The 20940-nt window shown below is 48.5% G+C and overlaps 8 protein-coding genes across 8 annotated transcripts; 3 read left to right on the top strand and 5 right to left on the bottom strand.

The window, feature by feature from the left end:
• Window positions 1-2055: 2055 nt before the first annotated feature.
• Window positions 2056-3270, bottom strand: H257_12100 (hypothetical protein; the record flags this gene model as incomplete). The annotated part of the gene is made up of 3 exons (XM_009839211.1): window positions 2056-2778; window positions 2948-3205; window positions 3256-3270. The coding sequence occupies 3 exons, from the start codon at window positions 3268-3270 to the stop codon at window positions 2056-2058; spliced, it is 996 nt and encodes a 331-aa protein (XP_009837513.1).
• Window positions 3271-7304: 4034 nt separating this feature from the next.
• On the top strand, window positions 7305-7877 carry H257_12099 (hypothetical protein; the record flags this gene model as incomplete). Its single annotated transcript, XM_009839210.1, has 1 exon — window positions 7305-7877. The coding sequence occupies one exon, from the start codon at window positions 7305-7307 to the stop codon at window positions 7875-7877; it is 573 nt and encodes a 190-aa protein (XP_009837512.1).
• Window positions 7878-8043: 166 nt separating this feature from the next.
• H257_12098 (hypothetical protein) lies at window positions 8044-8856 on the bottom strand (the record flags this gene model as incomplete). The annotated part of the gene is made up of 3 exons (XM_009839209.1): window positions 8044-8337; window positions 8384-8696; window positions 8759-8856. The coding sequence occupies 3 exons, from the start codon at window positions 8854-8856 to the stop codon at window positions 8044-8046; spliced, it is 705 nt and encodes a 234-aa protein (XP_009837511.1).
• Window positions 8857-9646: 790 nt separating this feature from the next.
• On the top strand, window positions 9647-11110 carry H257_12097 (hypothetical protein; the record flags this gene model as incomplete). The annotated part of the gene is made up of 2 exons (XM_009839208.1): window positions 9647-9703; window positions 10763-11110. 2 exons carry the CDS (start codon window positions 9647-9649, stop codon window positions 11108-11110), a joined length of 405 nt encoding a protein of 134 aa, XP_009837510.1.
• A 37-nt stretch (window positions 11111-11147) lies between these two features.
• H257_12096 (hypothetical protein) lies at window positions 11148-11930 on the top strand (the record flags this gene model as incomplete). Its single annotated transcript, XM_009839207.1, has 1 exon — window positions 11148-11930. The coding sequence occupies one exon, from the start codon at window positions 11148-11150 to the stop codon at window positions 11928-11930; it is 783 nt and encodes a 260-aa protein (XP_009837509.1).
• A 3321-nt stretch (window positions 11931-15251) lies between these two features.
• On the bottom strand, window positions 15252-16025 carry H257_12095 (hypothetical protein; the record flags this gene model as incomplete). Its single annotated transcript, XM_009839206.1, has 2 exons — window positions 15252-15422; window positions 15465-16025. The coding sequence occupies 2 exons, from the start codon at window positions 16023-16025 to the stop codon at window positions 15252-15254; spliced, it is 732 nt and encodes a 243-aa protein (XP_009837508.1).
• A 102-nt stretch (window positions 16026-16127) lies between these two features.
• Window positions 16128-16467, bottom strand: H257_12094 (hypothetical protein; the record flags this gene model as incomplete). The annotated part of the gene is made up of 2 exons (XM_009839205.1): window positions 16128-16349; window positions 16396-16467. The coding sequence occupies 2 exons, from the start codon at window positions 16465-16467 to the stop codon at window positions 16128-16130; spliced, it is 294 nt and encodes a 97-aa protein (XP_009837507.1).
• A 3146-nt stretch (window positions 16468-19613) lies between these two features.
• H257_12093 (hypothetical protein) lies at window positions 19614-20830 on the bottom strand (the record flags this gene model as incomplete). The annotated part of the gene is made up of 2 exons (XM_009839204.1): window positions 19614-20076; window positions 20112-20830. 2 exons carry the CDS (start codon window positions 20828-20830, stop codon window positions 19614-19616), a joined length of 1182 nt encoding a protein of 393 aa, XP_009837506.1.
• Window positions 20831-20940: the final 110 nt, after the last annotated feature.

The raw sequence follows: 20940 nt of genomic DNA, 5'->3' as shown, positions 1-20940 counted from the left end.
TATTTTATAAAGTTTCCCTTCGTTGTTTGATACCCCTCACGTTTCTGCCATGCTTATTCGGCCGAAAATATCCTGAAAAACAGAATACTACTCCAAGGAGATGCGGGAACAGGACACAAACACATCACTATGAAGAATCAAGGGTCCTTGATTCCTTCAAATCATGGTGTGCCATTGTCGAGGGGATACATGCATCTTTATTCAAGCTGTCGCGTGCGAGTCAACCAGGAACTGAATATGATACTTCCACGGAAACAACGGCGTGTGCATCATCGCCACAGTTACATATTATCATTTGTTTGAACATCGTTATGTTGATTTTTGTATTAAGCATGCGTATTTTTATTCATCCCCATAATTATTCACGTTTTGCTAAACGATTTATTTATACATCCTGCAGATAGTGCAGGGGTACATGCAGGAAAGGCGGGATGTATGTCAGCGATTTCTCAATGCATACTGCACAATGGGTCACGAAACTCTCCATTTCTCATACCGTGTAGCTTTTATAGTTTTAGACATACTTTTAGTTTTACACACCCCAAGACATTATTGAATATCGAAGTTCTCCAGTTCCTCCCCCCACACATTACCTCTTACAATACATATTACCTCCATCGCCTGATAAAAATTATTTTTCGGAGTTTATTTTACCGCCAAAGCATGTGCACCGCTTTTTGACACGTCAATCGACAATCATGGCTGATGTCCACGATGTGGTGCCGAGTCGTCGCAAAGGACGGCCGCCATTCAAATACGGCAAGAAAGCTCACGTGCGCCTCGTCAAGAACGAGACAGTCGACTACTAATACCGATTGAATGTCATTCACCGCGTCGCCGAGGTTGGGATGTCCGCATTTCTCGACGGCTACTGTGCCAACGCCACCCCCACTCAACGCGACACGACAAGAAAGAAAGTGTATGGATGGATTAAACAGAAGGATCATATCCAGGAGATAGCAACAACAGCACCAACGGCGCATCATAAAGGTGCTCGGACACGTGGGACTGGAAGGACGCTGCCTCCTGCCGAAGAGGAGCAGCTTGCCCGATGGGTGCTCGCTATGTGGAAGGATGGAATACCAGGAGGTTGGAAATCAACGATTGCAGGAATGCACAACACCACAGAACCACAGACCATCAGACCACCAACACCCACAGGCGCTTCCACCAACCAATGCGTCGGCTTAAACACCGAGACGAGTGACTAAACAAATTCCATCAATGTGAAATACCAGTGTCAACGCACTGCAAGTCCAGCACGAGTTGCGTTGGCAAACGTAGCAGCCTTGTGATGATGACCATGAATGAACGCTGGAATGAATGTACTTGAAATTGACACTGACAGTGAATACAGTAAGCTTATTTATTGGCTTTCAAGAGTATACATGTTTTGAAGGAGTATTCCCAAGCGTTGCCAACAATGTGAGGATTTGAACTAACATATTTACCTTGTAAATGTTATACGTATGGTTCTGTTCGCCTTTGCCGACTGGCTGGATTGCCAGCACTTCAGATGTTATGTGTTGATACACCAGTTTTTGTGTGCTACAAACCTGGCCTCGTTAACCTGGAGCAAAAGCTTAGGTCAAGTAGAGGTAAGCATGATGTTGCTTAAAGTGTGCAATTCTGCAAATGAGAGATTTTCTCATCTCTAGCTTCAGCTAGGCCTAATAAAATTCTCAGAATCAGTATTCTTATTCCCCAATCTGCAAATGAGAGATTCTCTCATTTTCAGGGGCCAATAGAAGTCCAGTAAATCGAAATATTTACAATGTCATTGGCTTAAGCCTTCGAATTTACTCCAGTATGGTTGGCTCTACTGCAAATGAGAGTATCTTTCATTTGGAGAACCTCCCCTCCGCCGATCCTAGCTTATGGAATGCTCAAAATCGTGCACAATTACTACTGGAATAAATAACGTAACTATTACTTCCTCTGTTTCACATTACTTTTACGATATGGAAAACTCACTTTTTTCACATTACTGTGAACAAATGAATATTATTGGATCATGTAGGAAAATAATGATCCTATTGGTCAAAACTTCGTAGCCTACAAAAGCAGCGAGACAGGGCAGGACACATTCGACATCAGGAGACCAGCACGTCTCAAGGCTGCCTTCGTGAGGTGTGGCAAGGCGAAGTGGTTGTCTCCGCTGTGCTTGAGGACCAAACGCATCACTGCCTGGAAAGGTGACAAACAAGCTCTCCAGTTGTCGTACGTGAGCTCGTCGAATGCCTCCATGGTGTTGCGGACGACGTCATCCACCGTCCGACTCATCTTCTTGTACTGCAGGCTTTGGATCGACGCGAAGAAACCCAGGCCCAGGACATTCAGGTCGGGGCTGTTGGGGGGTTGTTTACGCATGTTGAACGTCCACCCGTCAGTCGACACGCTCTCGAGCACTGCGTCCGTGATGCTCCCGTGCGGAGTCGATTTGTCGTGCTGCAAAAACACGCGCTTGGTGGCGCTGGGGAATGAGGCCTTGATGGCAGGTACGACCTTGTTGATGACGAAGTCACGGTACACAGCGGCGTCAACATTCACCAACTTGGTGACCATAGTCCCAGCTGGACGATTACGTGAGTTGCGCAACGCAGGGACAAGGCGGACGAATGGCCACATTCCAATCTTGCCGTTGATAACAACACTCCGGTCGCCGTCAATCCGTGGCCGAGCAACAGTGCCAAGTAACATGACCTTGGGAATGAAGCGCTTGCTCTTCCACGAGCGCCGTGGCGACGCTTCACCAGGGACAAGGTACACCTTGCGGGTCTTTGTCAGCGTTGAACCATTTCTCATCCATTTGAACCACGTCCCATAGCTTGTCGAATTCGACAAAATGCAACGCGTTCCTCCTTGTTGGCGTCCGTTAGTAGCGGTTTTATCCGTCGTTCGAACGTTCCCTTCTTCAGGTGACGGTTCAAAGTGGCAGGGGACAGACCGGTGGCTGCGGCAAGGTCGCGGAAGGTGGAGCGTTGATCCACTGGGACCGCTTGCACGAGTTGTTGGACATACAGTACTCGGCGGTGTAGGCTCGTTTGGGTCCAACCTTTCCCCTTTTTTTGGTCGCCGTGGTGCCGCGATCGCGGAACGTACGCCAGATGTAGCCGACGGTGCGGGGGTCCAAGCTCAGTTGCTCAGCGACATGCTTGTATGCACCACGCTGCAGTTTGACCTTGCGTAGGAAGGGGTGGAGGTGCTGGATGACCGTCACTTTTCATCGCTAGATAGCTCTCGGCGCGTGCGTACGACTTGATTGTCCATGGCGTCAAATTCAAATTTGATACGGTTTGAGTATGTGGTGTAATTTTATTCGGGTGGTTGAGATTTCGGGGCGATTTTTGGCCACGAATTTCTCTCCTGGCGCTTGGCAGCCAATACATCGCACCTGTAGTTTTTTATGGGCTTTAAAAAATGATATTCTATATCGAAAATGGTTTAGAAATGAATTTTTGGGGTCGGTGAGAAGTCGTAACGACACAGTAATGTGAAACAGAGGAAGTATTAATAATAGTAAGACGCAACAAGATTTTGACGAAATTGCCGTGAATGTGCGATGATATACCAAATTTACCATATGACTTATGAGCAGCCCTTGAAGTTCAATGTGTAGGAACAGAATGTTGGAAACTATGGGAAAACGTTCAAGAAATCTGGATACCGTTCAGCCAAGACTGAAAACCGCTCAAGCAAATTTTCTTCCCGTAACCCTGTAACCCCGAGACTTCGTCCTACCCCCGTGTGCACATACTTCGAAGTATGATGCTAAATCCCCAGGGATAAGAATACCGTTTAGCCAAGACTGAAAACCGTTCAAATTAATAAACTCTAGTTAAATTGTACTCTGACCACCTCACCTCCTACTAGGGGTTAAGCGTATCTCCTCTTGTACTCTGACCACCTCACCTCCTACTAGGGGTTAAGCGTATCTCCGTGCTTAGCGATAGCTAACCACTAGCGATGCAGTTAACCCCGGCGATTTAGCATCATATGTACTCACCGGGGGTAGGACGGAGTCCCAGGTAACACGTCTTCTGGCGAAAAGGTGTATCCGGATGTAATAATTCCCTCAGAGGTGTTTAGCAAGTCGTTATTTTGATTCAAATTCCCAACTTGTCTTCGAGCACATGGACACGCGCACTTAGAAAGTTGTACTTGAATATCCGGAAATTGAACGGATAGAAACCAATGACATTTTCCACCCTGTGCCAGTTGCTGTGCTACTGTACTGTTCTACCGATGCTGCGCAAACCTCACTCGGATTTAAACTTTGAACTCTACTGATGCAGCACGACCGCATACCCATATCCAATATGCAATCAAGTATAACGACTCGTAGAGAATGGGGTCGCATCTTGTCTGGCAGGTGCGTCCAGAATGGCCACTGCACCGTGGGCACAGGTGCTATTTGCCCACGTTGCATTGGCCTTTCCGTGACCAACACCGTTCGGGCCAAGCCGGACAACCTCCTTGAGATGTCTCTCATCCATCTCGTCGGTCCACAATATTTGTTTATTGTACTTTAGCCCCATCGTTGATTGAACTCCAACCCACGGGCTCTTTTCGACTTGGTCGCTTAAAGTCGGTTGGGAAATTGATTTCCCAGCTCATACCGTTAAATTTACGGCTTAACCGAACTTCGAAGTATTACACACATTATTACACATCCGAAGTTTAAAGTCCGAAAATTGATTTTACGACTTGCTAAAACGCATACTTCTGGACTGCGTAGTGATGGCCAGCCGGGTATGACTCGAGCTCGTGCTTCTCGATAGTGCCACCTAGTTGGCCCTTGACGATGAACAACAGAGGCAACTTGGTTCCTAATCATTCGTTCAGAATACGAGTGTCTCGCGCAAAGGTGCACCGTCCGCTCGGATGGTCAGGACCGCGGTCAGCCGTGGTGAGTGTTTCTCGCCGGTGGAAACCTTGCTCGATGTGCCCACCTCGGCCAGCGTCTTGCCAGGTGGCATGTCATAGTACACGGCGGTCTCGTCAACATTGATGATGTTGCTGTGGTCGTAGTGGCCATATCTGTCCCAGAACGACGCGGCATAACCCAGCCACACATCATCGAGAACTTTCTGCGTCAGCTTGCTGGCGCATGGCGTTCGGTGGTGAAAGCGATGGCGTTCAGCGAAGCGAAGGAGCAAGCACCGGAAGGACTGGAACCCGACACTCTCGTTCTTCTTGGTCGACAGGTACTCCACCAGCCACGCATGATGGTTCTTCTTGACCCATGTCATCATGTGGAAGACGCGCACATAGCGCTCGTCGTTCCGGCGTGAACGCATGAACTCGAGAAGGGCGGGTCCGAAGGGAATGAGTTGCTTGTGGCCTTGGTCACCGATGGTTGCGAGCCGGCTGTGGCGCTTGCTCGTCATGATCTTGTCCTCTCTCGCCCGCCACGCTCCCCAAGTTGATGGCTTGATGTTGTTCTCGCGGCAGAATTGGCGCTCGCTGGTGACATTCGACGCGTGGAACTTGACCAGGAGGGCCTTCCGTTGCCCATTGTTGTACCTCTGGTACATGTTGGTGCGGCTTTGACTTTGAAGTCAAACGTGATGAAACGCGTTTCATTCAAATATTTGAAACTAGCCAATTACAATCAAGCTACTCTGTGATTGGCCCGCGCAATTGAATCAAATTTTGTCCAATCCAGCGTGTTTATTCTACTTCGCCACAAATGTGATTTTTTGTATTTCGGGACAGTGGCACTGTCCCGATTTTACCGCAAAGCACTGTATGTGGGGCCGCGAGGACACCCACCTGTACTTGGCCGACATGGCGTCATGCCATTGCAACCAGGTAATACTAAACGTATTGGGAATTGTATGCACATGAAAATGTATTGCTGATTGTATGCTGGCCAGAACTCTAACCAATCGGTCAATCTGACGAATAATCTGACTTTAGCGTGCCGGATAGCGTCGACGCTAGAATTTAGAGTCCCGCGGTGGGAGAATTAAAACGCTAAAATCTGACTGAAAAAATACAGTTTTGGAGTTTTAGCGCCACGAGTGGGGATGCTCTAATAGATCGCTTTAGAAAATTGAAACAGTATTTCGGGTCAAAATAACAGTGTAACTGTTTTAATGAGGGAATTATTCGGCAACTCACTAGCCCTCTGGGACCTGTTTCTCCCGTCCTGTGGCCCTCCTGCCTCTGGAACCAGTGGTTTCTCCACCAATCACAGGCATACATAAGCCTGTTCTTGGTCTAGCTGCTCACTGCTTGTTCCTTCTTTGTGAGCCCACGTCTTCCTCTTTGTGTTCATTATGGCCGGGACGTTTGGCCTAGCGTCCCTGGTTAGGCCCCGAGGTTACCTTCCTCGATCCCTTTTCTACCAGTACATGGCATCCACCACTTTTCCCTCCTCTTGACAGAAGCGAAGCTTGTACAGCTGTACACACAGTATTGTCGCAAACATCAGGTATAGTACTGCTGTAGTTCTACTGTAGTGCTAGTATTTGTTTACCCGTATACACAGTGTAAACATAAGGTATAGTACAGTAGTGTACAGTTGTAAATCCAAGTGAAAATTAACTAGACAGCTATTTCGGACCAGAGTTCGTACAGAGCGACGGAATTTAAGAAGCATCGAAGTTTCAATCATATGGAAGCGGCCTTTGTCCAATCAAAAACAGATGGACAATATAAGCTGATCTGATTGGCCTTAACACTAATTCTCGTCAAAATTGAACTGAATTTCGAAAAATCTTGTCCAATCATATATCAATTTCGTAAAAATTCGAAGCACATGAGCTTAAATTCTAAATTTCGTCCTCGTCTGTAAATCATCACATCATCCATCATCAAGAAGGGTGCATCATCTAAAAACTTCCAACTGGCCAAATCGAACAGTGGAGGCTTTATTATTTAACGTACATTTAATGTAGTTGAACCCAAAATCCAGAAACGCTAAATACCAATTTCATGCGTTTTATCCCTGCTGTGGGAGGTTAAAGGCCCCAACTGCCTCCGGATATTATATACGGATAAGAAACACATACAAAAATCAAGATACAGCGGCCATCCCTATGGCCAAATATCCAAGCGCCCATGTAAAACACGCTAGGTTAAATATCTACAGCTTTTCCCGATCAAAGTGCCACTTTATTCGGATCAACGTGGTTTCGATAACAAATATAATTTTTGGCAAGTATTACAACGTGCAAAAATTCAGATCAATGTGGTTTTTCTTCCAATCAATGTGGTCGGAAATAGCGCGAGAAATGGAGCGCGAAACCCAATGAGTTCACAGTACATCCACGTAATTTGTCATTTTGCCACAGACCATGGGTGCTCGCATCAAGCACAAAGGTCCCACAGCGGAAGAAAAGACGCGAATCCTCGTGGCTTATGAGCAAGGTCAAGACTGGAAGCTGGTTGTCAAGCACAATGGCGTTGCTTTGACAACTGTGCGCCGCGTACTCTCCAAAGGCCATGTGAACCACCTGCCGGGTGGGGGGACGCGTCTGGGACGAACGAAAGTCACCACGGAGATCCGCGAAGCGCTGGAGCGATACGTTGATCAGAACTGCCAGTACACCATGAAACATTTAATAGCCAACGACTTCCCAGGAACCGAACTATCACTGCAGACAATCAGTCGTCACCTGCTCAGGATCAACATCTTGTCATTCAATGTGGAGGAAGGACTGGTTTATTTCCGTCTGGAGCGGGGAAACATCAAGATGGCCCAGAACGCTGCCTTTGTTGAAGCAGTCTATCAAGCAGTGAAGACAAGTGCCGCGTGGATCGACAACTTTGAGGGCAAGAGGGTCGTGATTGTTCTCAACAACGCACCAGCACACTCCCAAACGGAGGAACGCGTTGCAAACACTTCGTTCGATTGCCGTCCGACGTAATTCACAGGGTTTCGGCGTGGAAGCCGCACTTCAATCGCATCTGGGACGGGGTCTTGAGGAAGGAACGGTGGATCTTCGCCATCCTGGAGGGCCACCTCGTTGAATTGAACCTCACCATGAATCACCGTAGGGAATTCCAGTGGTTGAAAAGGATACGGCTCGAGCGTCAGATGAAGTCGAGCACTCCCTCAACGAAATCATTTTCATCTTGTAGTGCCTCCAGATCATCCAATCGCTGTAATGGACGCGGGTTGAGCTGAACGTCCAAACCCGCCATCTCTACATCGCGTAACGCGGGTCCTTCTGGTATGATCGGATGCTGAGTGGGTACAAACTCCATCAGGAAGTCTTCCACCTGCGGTTGTTCATCAGCTTGACGCACTGGAGATATCTTTGCACGCTTGGTTTGCCGGTACTCCTTCTTCGCAGCAGAGGCGGCCAACTTTGCTTTCACGACGCACTGTTTTGGCTCCGATGCGTCCTGATGCTCAACGCACTTTTCGTACGCCTGGCGACGTTCGTGCTGGCATCAAACTCGGGGCCGGACGCTTGGATGGTTGATGCAGCTCTTGATCCACTGCCAGTTGCAATGGTGCTGCGATGCGGTCTGCATACTCCGCAACTCCGCCAATCCCATACTGCCTAATGTAGGACAGTAGAAGTCGGTTGGCCACGTCGGGGTTATCCTTTGTTCCTTCCTCCGAATCGCTTGGATAGGCCAATTGAATGCGTTGCAACAACTCGGGGCGGGCTTCGCTCCACGCATCGGGCTGAGATTGCTCACCATCTGCAGTAGTGTTCGGTAACTGCCACACTGTCCTGGTGATCTTGGGCGTTGCATTTAACTTCGCCTTCCCGAATTTGTCGACGCCGTTACTCACTTCGCTATGGGTGGCGCCTTTTTGTTGGCCTTTCCTTTCGTCGAAACTTTGTTGAGTTCCATAGTCGCACCTGATTCGCCCGTGCCATTCGGCTTCATCGGGGTAGCTTCCATCACATTCACGTTTCCATTCGCTGGCTTGGCCGTCGCCTTAGCTATTAATTGGTTCTTGCCAAATCAAACGAAATCAGTGCCAGAATAGACCTTTGTCATTTGATTTCAATTCCCGACTAACAGCATGCTGCCATCTGCATGTTATTAGTGGTACTTTGATACACATCCTAAAATAGGATCTACTTCACCCCCCAGACGGTAATCCTTATGCTCCTCCCTGGGCTTGCAAGGCTATCACATGTTTATCCGACCAGGATACCACGGACGCAGAGTATGACACAAACATCCCATGATATAATGGAAAACCTCGCTACATGAAAACGATTTTTCGCAGGTACGTCAAAGGAGAAAATTACTTATCGTTTCACATGGACTTCACTACGCAACTTCCATCTTGGCTATTTCGACCGAAGTCGGGGGAATAGTTGTGTGGTGCACATCATGTAAAAACTTCCAACTGGCCAAATCGAACAATAGAGGTTTTATTATTTAACGAACATTTAATGTAGTTGAACCCAAAATCCAGATACGCTAAATACCGATTTCATGCGTTTTATCACTGCAGTGGGAGGTTAAAGGTCCAAACTGCCTCCAAATATTATATACGGATAAGAGTTGCATATAAAATTCAAGATACATCTCAGCGGCCACCCCTATGACTAAATATCCAAGCGCCCATGTTCCATGAGTCCACGCGCACACAACACTCTGGATGTGATTTTACGGTAAAATACCGCTAGGTTTAATATCTATTTCTGGACCAATTCTTCACGACATGAACACCAAGCAGAACAAGGACATGAAGGCCGAGCAGAACTTGCATAACATGAACGTACCTTGCATCCTCCAACACAATTCTCGAATGACGCCATGCCAGAACTGTGATGCCACGGCAGTCTAATTATACACCAATATATAACCAATAGAATAGTTGTGTCATTGCTTTTGTGTTTGCATATTGAAAGAAGTGTTATCTGACTACATGGGACGCAATAATGAAGGTTAGTGAATTCCAATCGGTGAGATATCATGATGATAGAGAATTTCGTATTCCTTCGATCACATGCCACAACAACAATATTTGGCCGAATAGAATAGTTGCGTCTTAGTTATTTTGTTTTCCGAAAACTGAGTTTTCCGACTGCTCTGGACGAAATGTCGCGGTGTGATTTTGAGCCAATCAGACTCTCTCGGTGAAGGCCTTTATCAACCGACCATGTTACACCGAGGTAGATATGATTGGTGGAAACTCCGATAAAACCGAAGGACGAGTCAACCGTGGCAACCACTCTGTGTCCAAAACGATCCAGCACCCACAACCTTGTGAATCCAAGGACCGGTGCAAGACTTCATTACTCGCCACAGACTACCTTGTACCGCCTATCTGCGGGAATCTCCTGGCTCGGTGAAATGGCCACGCCAGCGTAACAGTACACATAGTGTAAGCTAAAACTGTTAGAAAAATAGAACGTGGAAGACGGTTTGAGGACGTTGAAGACGATAGAAAGATAGAACGAATAGCGTCAGCTAGACGATAAACTAACTCGCCTTTACAATTGGCCTCCAACTCCACACCTGGATTTGGGATTCTACGCTTGCTCGCGCCGCACCTACCCATCGATCAGTTACGGAATAACCCCGTAACACTTTGGTGTAAGACCCAACTACGAAGGCGGTGCGCTAATCGCTCCGAATTCCCGGTGAATACCCCGAGTTTGCTATGCGAGACCGTACGAAATCACCTGAACTGGAGCGACCGAATACGGACTTACACGAGATTCAAGCAGTTGGACTTGTTCGGTCCGAATGTGTAAATTGACCTCTCCTCCAAGAGGAATTCCAAATTCTCCAAAGAAGGATTAGAGCTATCGAAACTACTGTTAGTAACGAGGCCAACCGAACCGAGGGACTTGAAGCCTCTCTTGCCGAGGCAAGCAACTCTCTCCGCGTCAGCGAACAGTGCACTCGAGAAGCCGTTGAACAGCTGGACCATGAGAGAGCTCAATTCCAACTGGCCCTGCAGGAACAACGAGAGAGCCGACTCGACCTTGAGCGGTCAGCAGAGGATGTGCCATCATCACGGAACGAGAATCGAAAGGAGCCGAAGAAGTACTCCTGGAACGTACTCGAGTCGAGGCCGAGCGAGGACAGTAAAATTTTGAGCGTGCAGAAAACGAAGAAGTCTTGGCGCGTATCACTGAAGAGCTGCCGAATCAAGACGGCTCCTCGAGGATGCTGAGGAACAATTGCGCAGTGATCGGGAAAATCATGAAGCCATGTTAGCCCAAGGCTACGCCCAACTTGGACTTCAGCAAACAAACATCGAGATTGAGAAGCGCAACGCTACCCTAAAATCGCAGAGCGCATTCGACCAAGTCCGATACCGACTCCCTACGGTACCCCTTCAGCCTCTCGGAAGGGATCTCCCACGAAGGGTGCCTCATCCACGTACGTGTCAGCCACCATGGCTCCTGGCTCGGTCACGCCGAGCCTTCGATTACCTCGAACGCCCTCACTTCATGCTGCAAACCGAGACAGTCACGGAGTCCGCGTCATTGCAACCACCATTGTATCTCTATCCGGTGGTCGTCCCACCCGTTCCAGTGGCTCCGCCTCCGGCGACACGTCCAGAGTACAGTATGTTTGGTCAAACGGGGAGAGGGCCTCTCAATATGCCGAAACCGGGGCACGGGCCCCCTAGATACCCCTCGGCAAATCAAGGAAATTCTGGCAGTCAACCAGGCCAAGGGCCCAGCGGAGGGCCTCGAGGGGACCTCCCCATGATCCAACGGCCCTGGGGGATAGGTAGCAATGAGAATTTTTTCTGGACGACACAGAGGACCACCTCCTGGACGGGAGGAGGAGGTGACTATGGAGGGGGAGGGGGACCGCCTGGAAACTCTTACCCTTCCCAACCCACCTCTGACGCGGCTCGGCGATCTTTGGCTCGACAGGTAATGACCGATGCACGGAAGTACGCCCTGAAGCTAGACAATGTGGACCAAACGATCCCTCGAGCATTTCCTTTCCCGGTTCGACGAGCTACCAGAAAACAATGAGTCGAAAGATGTCCGAAATCACCGAGAATGCTCGACGCAAGTGGACTGAGACTGTGCGTGATTATACCTGGCGGATCGCCGACGCAGCGCGCGATGCTGGACTACAATCCGACCGAGCTGTTGTCATGCTGATCAACGGATGTGATGACTCTCAAGTCTCAAATTGTCACTGAGGGGCCACAACAGGCCCCGAGTCGATCGAAGACAGCCTTGAATACTTACAATACCGCGATGTAGATCTCGATCGTCGACTCGATGATTCGCGGTCAACAGTGCGTTCAGTAAATGACGATACGACGGCTCTGACAACTCCCGCGAGGTCGAACCGAGAGACACCACGAGCCTCGACAGCCCCGACCGCTGACATCCAAGAACTACATGCTACATTGTCACAAATGCGCCAGGAAATGTTCACGATGGTGGCCCAGCAAGAGACACTACAAAATGATCGGTTCTCTACACTCCAAGACGTCGTGGCTCAGATTCAGTCGGAACAACCGGGTGTAAACACGCCTGTGCAACCCCGTATCCGTCAAAACAAGGATGAAGGGACTAAGTCTGGTACGGTGGTGTACGGGCGCTGTCACTGATGGGCCACCCCCGTGAAAAATGGATGCGAATTTCGTGGTTTTGCCGAGTGTGTAGAAACAAGGGTCATCATTCCTCAGAGTGCACGGTATATCAGGACGAACGAACGGGAGTGTCGGACCAAGATTTCCGTCGTCAGACCTACGGGCGACCTACACGTGGTTCCGGCACCAGCGGCATGGAGTGTTATCGTGTGGCAAGCCTGGGCATCTCAGCCGAAATTGTCCACAGCGAAGCCGAACCTCGTAAACTACCCCGCAATTTGTGGAGGCCATCCAGGCTATGGTTGCCTCCGGTTCTCAAGTCAACTCGCCGGGGATGGGCGAGTTGAACGAGGATCAACAATGAAAGAACAGCAACGTCCGAGAAGGATCCTGAGGCGGGTGTGCAACCACTCAGGACCAAGATTGGAAGACGAGAAGGCGCCTCCGAGGAAGTCGGAGAAGGCCAAGACAAAGACAACGTCGCTAACGGGGCGAGAAGATTACACGATAATACCGCCGAGGGGGCGAGGAAGACAAACCAGAATACCGCCGAGGGGCGAGGAAGACTAACCATGATACCGCCGAGGGGGCGAGGAAGACAAACGAGAATGCCGCCGAGGGGGCGAGAAAGACAAACAGGGCACCTGGTTACAAGGCCGTACCTAACAAGATGGAGGACGCAATCAACGACTCGGCCCCGACTATTAGTGCACATATTGTAAGTGCGACTATAGTTTTTTGCACCACCTAAAATAGAAATTTTATCATTTTTTTGTAAAGCTATTGCTCATCCATAGTAACGCTAAGTGTAGATCATAATCATGTTTTAATATGCGTCGAATGATACTAGCGGCTTCTGTAATGGACAAAAACAAAAGTGTCGACTTGAAAATTTTGTTTTGTTCCAGACTGTACAGATCAGAAAACACTTTAAATTCTAAATTGACTCCATTTGCTTATCGAGCAAGCAATTTAACTATACAAAGAATATTAATTTGAGTTTCAAAGTCCACGAAAAGCAGAAAATTCCTATATTTACTCCCCAAAAGGAGAAGTTCCAAGTAGATTTCAGAAATACAGTAGCATGAGCCAATCAAAATCGATTTACCTCGTTTTTTTTCACGATTTAGAATGTCACGGGGTTATTCCGTAACTGATCGATGGGTAGGTGCGGCGCGAGCAAGCGTAGAATCCCAAATCCAGGTGTGGAGTTGGAGGTCAAATGTAAAGTCGAGTTAGTTTATCGTCTAGCTGACGCTATTCGTTCTATCTTTCTGTCGTCCTCAAACCGTCTTCCGAGTTCTATCGTTCTACCAGTTTTAGCATTAAGCAGCTCACTGTGTACTGTCACACTGGCGTGGTCATTTCACCGAGCCAGGAGATTCCCGCAGATAGGCATCACAACGTAGTCTTTGACGATTAATGAAGTCTTGCACCGGTCCTTGGATTCACAAGGTTGTGGGTGCTGGATCGTTTTGGACACAGAGTGGTTGCCATGTCCTTCTGTTTGACCGGAGTTTCCACCAATCACATCTCCCTCGGTGTGACATGTGTCGGTAGATAAGGTCCATCGCCGAGGGAGTCTGATTGTCTTAAAATCGAACCGCGACATTCCCCCTTACTTGAATCCAAAACACTGGTTTCGGAGCATGCGGTGACATCATCAATCTCACCCGAGTTTTGTTGTGAAAGCATAGTTGTAAGGTGCTTGTATCGTCCTTTCGCAGTTGTTTTCAACCGAGCTTCCGACACGCAACACGACCCGGCCAACTGCCAATGCCCCACCAGCTCTCCACATGAGCCATCCAGACAATGCTGAGTCCAAGGAAGTTTTGCAGAAGATTGTGGTGTCGACTGTTCTTCCCACACACAACATGACCCGGCTAACTGCCAATGCCCCACCAGCTCTCCACATGAGCCATCCAGACAATGCTGAGTGCAAGGAAGTTTTGCAGATGATTGTGGTGTCGACTGCGGGTCTTTTATTTGTCGAACTGCAACCCTCAGGAAGGGTTCAACGGCCTTCACTTTTGCAACCTTGACCTGATCATTGGGATCACGGGGGGTCGAGTCGTCCTCCATCTTGTTAGGCAAGGCCTTGTTAGCAAGTGCCATGTTTGTCTCTCTCGCCCGTTCGGCGACATTCTCGTTCGTTTTCCTCGCCCTGTCGGCGGTACCCTGGTTTGTCTTCCTCGACCCTCGGCGGTATGTACGGGGTCGGTGGATGGAGTCTGATTGTCTTGAAATCGCACCGCAACAAGCCATCATGAGAATTGACCAATTAACGTGTGGTGTAGAGCATGTGATACGCACGTGTGTTGTATGTTTTAGCCAATCAGATTTTGGCAACAATCTAGTGGCTACCTGCGTGCCTTGGCTTGGCTGTGATATGAAGAGGATTGTAATGAATGATACACAACTCAATTTACCACCTCCGAACTGAGCGACTCTGCTTGTGTGTGTGTGTCGATTGATTTTTCTTAGCGTGATACGTATTACTTGGATTGATCTGATAATTACACACCGCCCCTAGTCGAGCAGACGCGTTTTGTGTATAGATAAAATTGGATATACGACAATTCCATCCGACGATCATTTGATTGGTCAAAATCATAAAACAATAACTTGTGCACTCTTTGACACCAAGCATAGCCAAAACGTAGCTTGAACCGCAACGAACCCTTTATGTTATGTAGAATCCTATTTCCACTCGTTCGCTCGCAAAATGGCTTTAAAGAATGCTCATTCATTACAACTTATTTTCTCTCTTCCTCTGGCGAGCTTCCTTAAGAACACTACTGTACGTCTCCGTGTGCCCTGCATATGCGCTTTCAAACAGCTCGTAGGTCTGTAACTTCTTGAAAGCAAGCGAGAGTGTCACTCGTTCCGAGTACTTCTTGCGGTCCGCCTTGATCATCTCCTATGTGAAATCCTTCAGAGCACATGGTCGGCCTCCCGGGACATCGGCGTAAAAGCACTGACACCACGCTTCGTGCGCTGACCGGGCTGATGAGATGGTATTTGGTACGACAAAAACGTCCAATGTTGTCTGCTTTGTCGCCGATGTTGTCTTGCTGGGCTGTGCAGGCTTCTGATCTTGGAGCATTTTCATCACTGCTTCAGCAATTGCGTCGGCCGATGGCACCTGAGGGTGGGCCGGCACCAGTGTCGTTCGAGCTCGCATGGAATTCAAAAGCAGGTTTCGTGGGTCAACCTCGTCACTGAGGTTCTTCGTCACAAGGTATTCACAGCAAGTCTTCGCGTCACCCCAACGGCACCATGCCATTAATTCGCGGAAATTGAATCGCTTGTCTTGGGACTCAAAGACACGGTAGAAACTCCCGCCTCGACGCATGCTGTGCAAGGAGACGTTGGTCGACAACTGCGGACATCGTTCAACGGCAACATTCAGACAGCGCCGCAAGTAGTTCTGTTCCATGGCCTTGTCCCACGTAACCTTGATCGTACCATTGTGTTGATATGTGACTTGAGGAAAGACCACAGCATTGTCAGCCACATTCATCATCGTTGCTTTCACCATGAAAAGGTAGTCGTCATAGTAGCCGCATACACGAGGCATGGGTACATCACCTCGTCGACAAGATTGAAGATTTGACAGTTCTGTTCAACGCTGGCCTTCTTGTGCCACCGTAAACGCACTGACACATGGACGCCAGGCTCCGACTGAGTCGGACCAGCGTAGAGCAAGGACCTCGCTGATTCGAAAGCATCGCAGATAGCACATGGAGAACAAAACGCGAAACATAGCTCCGACAAGTGGATTCAGGTCGCCGAACGAGTTCATGAGGAGCGACAGCTCGTGACCCGAGAGCGGATGCGCCTTCTTCTCGTCATCCACATTGTTTCTGTCTGTTGAATTTCTGCAGGCGTACAACGTAGCGCTTAGTCTCTGTTGCTTGTGCGGGGTTCGGTTCGACAAGCCGTTCCTTGAAGAACATCACCATTGCTGTCTTTGCACCGTCAATTGTACGGGCTTTCCGTCCTAGGAATACAGATGGTGCAGGAAGTCTGTACAGTCTCCCATCGTAGCGGTGCATGGGTCCTTTCCACTGTTTGCATGCTGGAAGTATTTGAGGAATTGACGCTGATACGTTGAGTACATACGCCGGGTCGAGGTCCCGTGGAATCCGTCCTGGATCGCTTCCTTCGTTGGTATCGTGTCCATTTGGCAAGTGAGAAACTGTCAAAGATCGGTTTTAGGTCATCTATTTGCATCTAACCAATCGAATTGCGTACATGTTACATGTTAATGATATGTTGCTGCCACGACAATATTATCGACCAATAGATGGAATCGAAACCACTCTGACCAATGAAAGGACGACTTTATGTCGGTTATCCAATCACGCGACAAAAAATTGTTGGTTTTGTGTCGTGTCTGTATATTTTGTATAATTGGCGAAGCGGTTCCACAACATGTGGTTCTAGTATAGGTTAAAAATGATTATCCAAACTCAATTCACCAACCTTTTTCCAAACACCTCACCCCTAACCCGCTCATAAAAACCATCCCATGTGAAATAAACTTTCCCCTAAACCCAGGGAGTCATATGGACAAAAAGCCTACGGAAAAAGTCAAGTCGTGAGAATGGTTACAGAGCCCTGCATTGAGACTGGCGCACAGTGGTACACTTTATTATATGGACGTTTGTATAGAGTGGTGGGAGGTGTGGTACGAAAATATAATAAATCTCACCACTTCAACAATGACCACCACCACTCGGATTGGTTGAGTCTTTGCCAATATAAAACGCCTCTGCGTGGGATTGAACTCGGGACCAGTTGACATGACTGGTACTTGAGTTTTGAAACTATGTCAGACTGAGGATACCTCCGTTCTTCGGAATGTAAGACGGCGAAATGCTGAACTATGCAATTGTAGCACTATTAGTGTGAGGGGTGAAAGTTAGCATGGGGCCAAGTGCAATGCGAACATTTTTATGTTATTGTAGCACTATTAGTGTGAGGGGTGAAAGTTAGCATGGGGCCAAGTGCAATGCGAACTTTTTTATGTTACTGAAGTAAATTACACATTTGCACCAAAGTACTGAACATTTTTAGGAAAATTACACTAAACTTCAAAAATATTACACTAAACCTCAAAAATATTCAGTGCCTTTTCGAAAGACTTGCGAATTGTGTCCTCCTTCATGTCATTCCACACCTTGATAGCCCTCTTGATCATAGCAAGGCGCTTCTCTGCTGCAGTCACGACTTTGCCTTCCTTGATCCACTCGGTCCGGCACATCGACTTGAATGGCCCCATGACACCAACATCCAGAGGCTGCAGGACACTGGTTGTATTGGCAGGCAGCGGCTGAAGAAAAGCGCCAGAGTACATCTCCTGCCGCATGATCTTGTAGCTCTTCTTTGACACATGACATTTCAGGTTGTCGGCAAGCAAGACGGACGGAGAATCCAATTCCGGCTTCAACACCTCACACCTCACGAAGGTACATGTTTCATACCCGCTGGTTCATGTATACTGCCTTCTGCACGGCGTAGAAGGGGCCAGGAGGATATGTCGGAATTTCTTCCGTCTCAATGTCACCACCGGGTTGCCCTTTGACGATGAGTAGAAGAGGCATCTTGGTACCTACGAGCCGTCAGTCAACGCAAATTGTTCATAACATACCATCCGCACGTATTGAGTGTACGGCCGTGATTCGGTCCGAATGCTTTTGACATTCCTTCACACGTAACGATCGACCAAACCGTGCTAGTGTGCGGCGAGGTGGCAAGTCGTAGTACACGGGCGTTTCGTCCACGTTGATCCAACCATGCTTTGACAGGTGGCCAAATGACGAGAAGAACTCAGTCAAAAATGGCTTGCTGAGTCTCAGCGAGCTCTACTTGGGTCTTCTTGGTAAGCAGTGTGTATGAGGTGGCAAATTGAAGAATGACGACATTGAAATGTGTGGTTGGCCATAAAATATACTTTAAGTACTCTGGAGTAATATTTATGCAATCGAAACGCAGTATTTCTGAAAGATGATAGCAACTCCACCCGTGGGATTTATCGAATGAGAACTATTCGGATAATGTACGGACACTGGGATTGTGAATGCAGCCGCCGTCGCGCGGCTTCAATACACTTGATCAGAGTCTGGCGAAAAGTACCGCTGTCGCGGTGACAGATGAAAGGAGAGCAAATTGTGCGGTTGTAGATGGTGACAGTAAAAGTTATTGATTTGTCCGCGTTTGGCAGATGTTGCAAATATGACATGTATAACAAAAGGAGAGCAAGTCTGTGAAAGCCGTGTGGTGTCGCATGCGTCTGTATTCGTGTTAACGGGAATGCACCCCCCCTGCAATTGCCAGTAGAATTGCCCATGACTGGATTTATTTGCCCATGCGTTCATTCTTGATCATGTCAAGTTATCGAATTTAACTTTGAGTTAGACCGCTTTATGGCCTGAACTTTAGTTTGCCCTCATTTTTGAAATTGACAGTGATTTCCCGCACTCGTTTGCGAGTAAACGACCCGCGATTGCTAGTGTTTCATGTATTTAACAAAATATACGTTCGAAGCGTTTATCACACCAATGCCAGATAGGAGACCGGAAGTTTCGACGGTCCTTACACTAAGTGCAGTGCACTTACGGCTAACTACTGTAAGCAAGCAACATACGCATACTGTACGGTTAATATTGTGGGGTATTTTTAAGTGTGGCCTATACTTGGAAGCTGTATTAGAAATAATTGTATTGGAAGTTGCACGTCCATGACAATTCAAACATGTCAATTATTCCGTTTTTCAGGCCGAATAAGTGTCGCAGAAATTTGCGAACAAAAGAGTATCCGGACATGCCATTTCGACACAAATTATCTCGATATTTATCGAAATATGTGAAATATCAAGTTGAGCGTGTTTAATGTCAAACTATTATTTTCGGTGAGTTTGTTGACGATGTTAATAGATGGTCTAAAAAAACTACGGCCGTCGTCCCGAGGCTGGGGCTGGTAGCACGCCAGCCGTGGCTCCGTCCACAGCCACCTTTGGGCCTTGGGTGTCCTTGAGCCGGCACAAGCCACCGTTGAGGTTGTACCACACAAACACTTTGCACCCCGGTGTCATTTTACATTCAGCTCAGCAGGATTCAACAGTCGCCAGATTGACCGAAGCCAAGTCGCCGCCAACATAGTGCGTGTTGTCTTCCAAGGTGCCACAGGTGCTTAGGTCATTGGTCGGATTCAGGGCTTGGGTGGACTTGGATTGCGAGGGAAGAGTCAGGTCGGGGATGCTAGCAGCCACGGCCTTGAAGATGTTCAAGCGGCCGTGACCAAAGAGGTTGTTGGGATACTGCGTGTTGGGAATGTCACCGCAGGTCTTGTTGGGTGGAGTTAACGTGTCCGTGTCCACATGCTCGGTCAGGGCCCTGTACACTTGGTCGTACGAGGCGCCTTTGTGGGCAGACAAGTACAAGGCGATGGCTCCAGACACATGAGGCGCGGCCAAGCTCGAGCCAGAGCCCAACGAATAACCATCGTCACTAAAGTGTCCTGCGGTCGGATGTCGGAACCAGGAGCCGAAATGTCGGGTTTGAGGACTTCTAAGAAGGAAGGTCCCAAACTTGAATCGATGGACAAAGCATCGTTGGAGTCAGTGAAGCCGACACCAATCACTTGAGGGGACATGCCAGGATGCTCTGAGCTCGCACAGCCTTTAACGCCATTGTTGCCGTTTGCAAACACGGGAATGATTCCCGCTTCTCTCCACTTTATAATCATATCTTCCCACCTCAAGTCCCGGGCGTATTTTCCAAAGCTGCCGTTGATCACATGAGGGGCTTTGCTGGGGTCACATTTGTTGCCGTCGTTGTTGTGGGGACAAAGCAGGAATTGAGCGCATTCCACCACCTTGAGTTCATTGCAATCGTAGTTGCACCCTTTGCACGCAATCCACTTGGCTTTGGGGGCGACACCAATACCTTTCGTTCCCACCATAACGCCCATGACGGCAGTACCGTGGCCATCCGTGTCTCTGGGCTGCTGGTTCGTCTTGTTGTACGGGTCGAACCAACCGTATTCTCTTCGCCAGTTCGACTCCAAGGACTCATGGGTATAGCGAACACCAGTGTCGATGTTGGCCACGACAATTCCGTCGCCCTCGATGCCTTTGGCCCACAGCGCCGGCGCTTGGATCTTCTTGATCCCCCATGCGATGTCATCATTCACAGCACTGGCTGGTTTGTCATTGCTTTGGGTTTCATCGAGTGTCATTGTAACTGGCTCGTAAATGGATTCGACTTCCGGCAACGTCGCGAACTTGTAGACGAGATCGGTGGGGGCGTTGTTGATGTACATGGAACATTGGATCCATGTCGTGGCCACTTCCACAGCCTTCGATTCAACTTGGTTGGAAAGGAGCGACTTGACCGACGCCTGAGACTTGGTGGTGTGCTCCTTCAACGAAT

The sequence above is a fragment of the Aphanomyces astaci genome (assembly GCF_000520075.1).
Source record: "Aphanomyces astaci strain APO3 unplaced genomic scaffold supercont1.38, whole genome shotgun sequence".
Lineage (NCBI taxonomy): Eukaryota > Oomycota > Saprolegniomycetes > Saprolegniales > Verrucalvaceae > Aphanomyces > Aphanomyces astaci.
The sequence above is the reverse complement of the archived record's forward strand: the minus strand, read 5'-3'. Positions and strand labels throughout refer to the sequence as shown.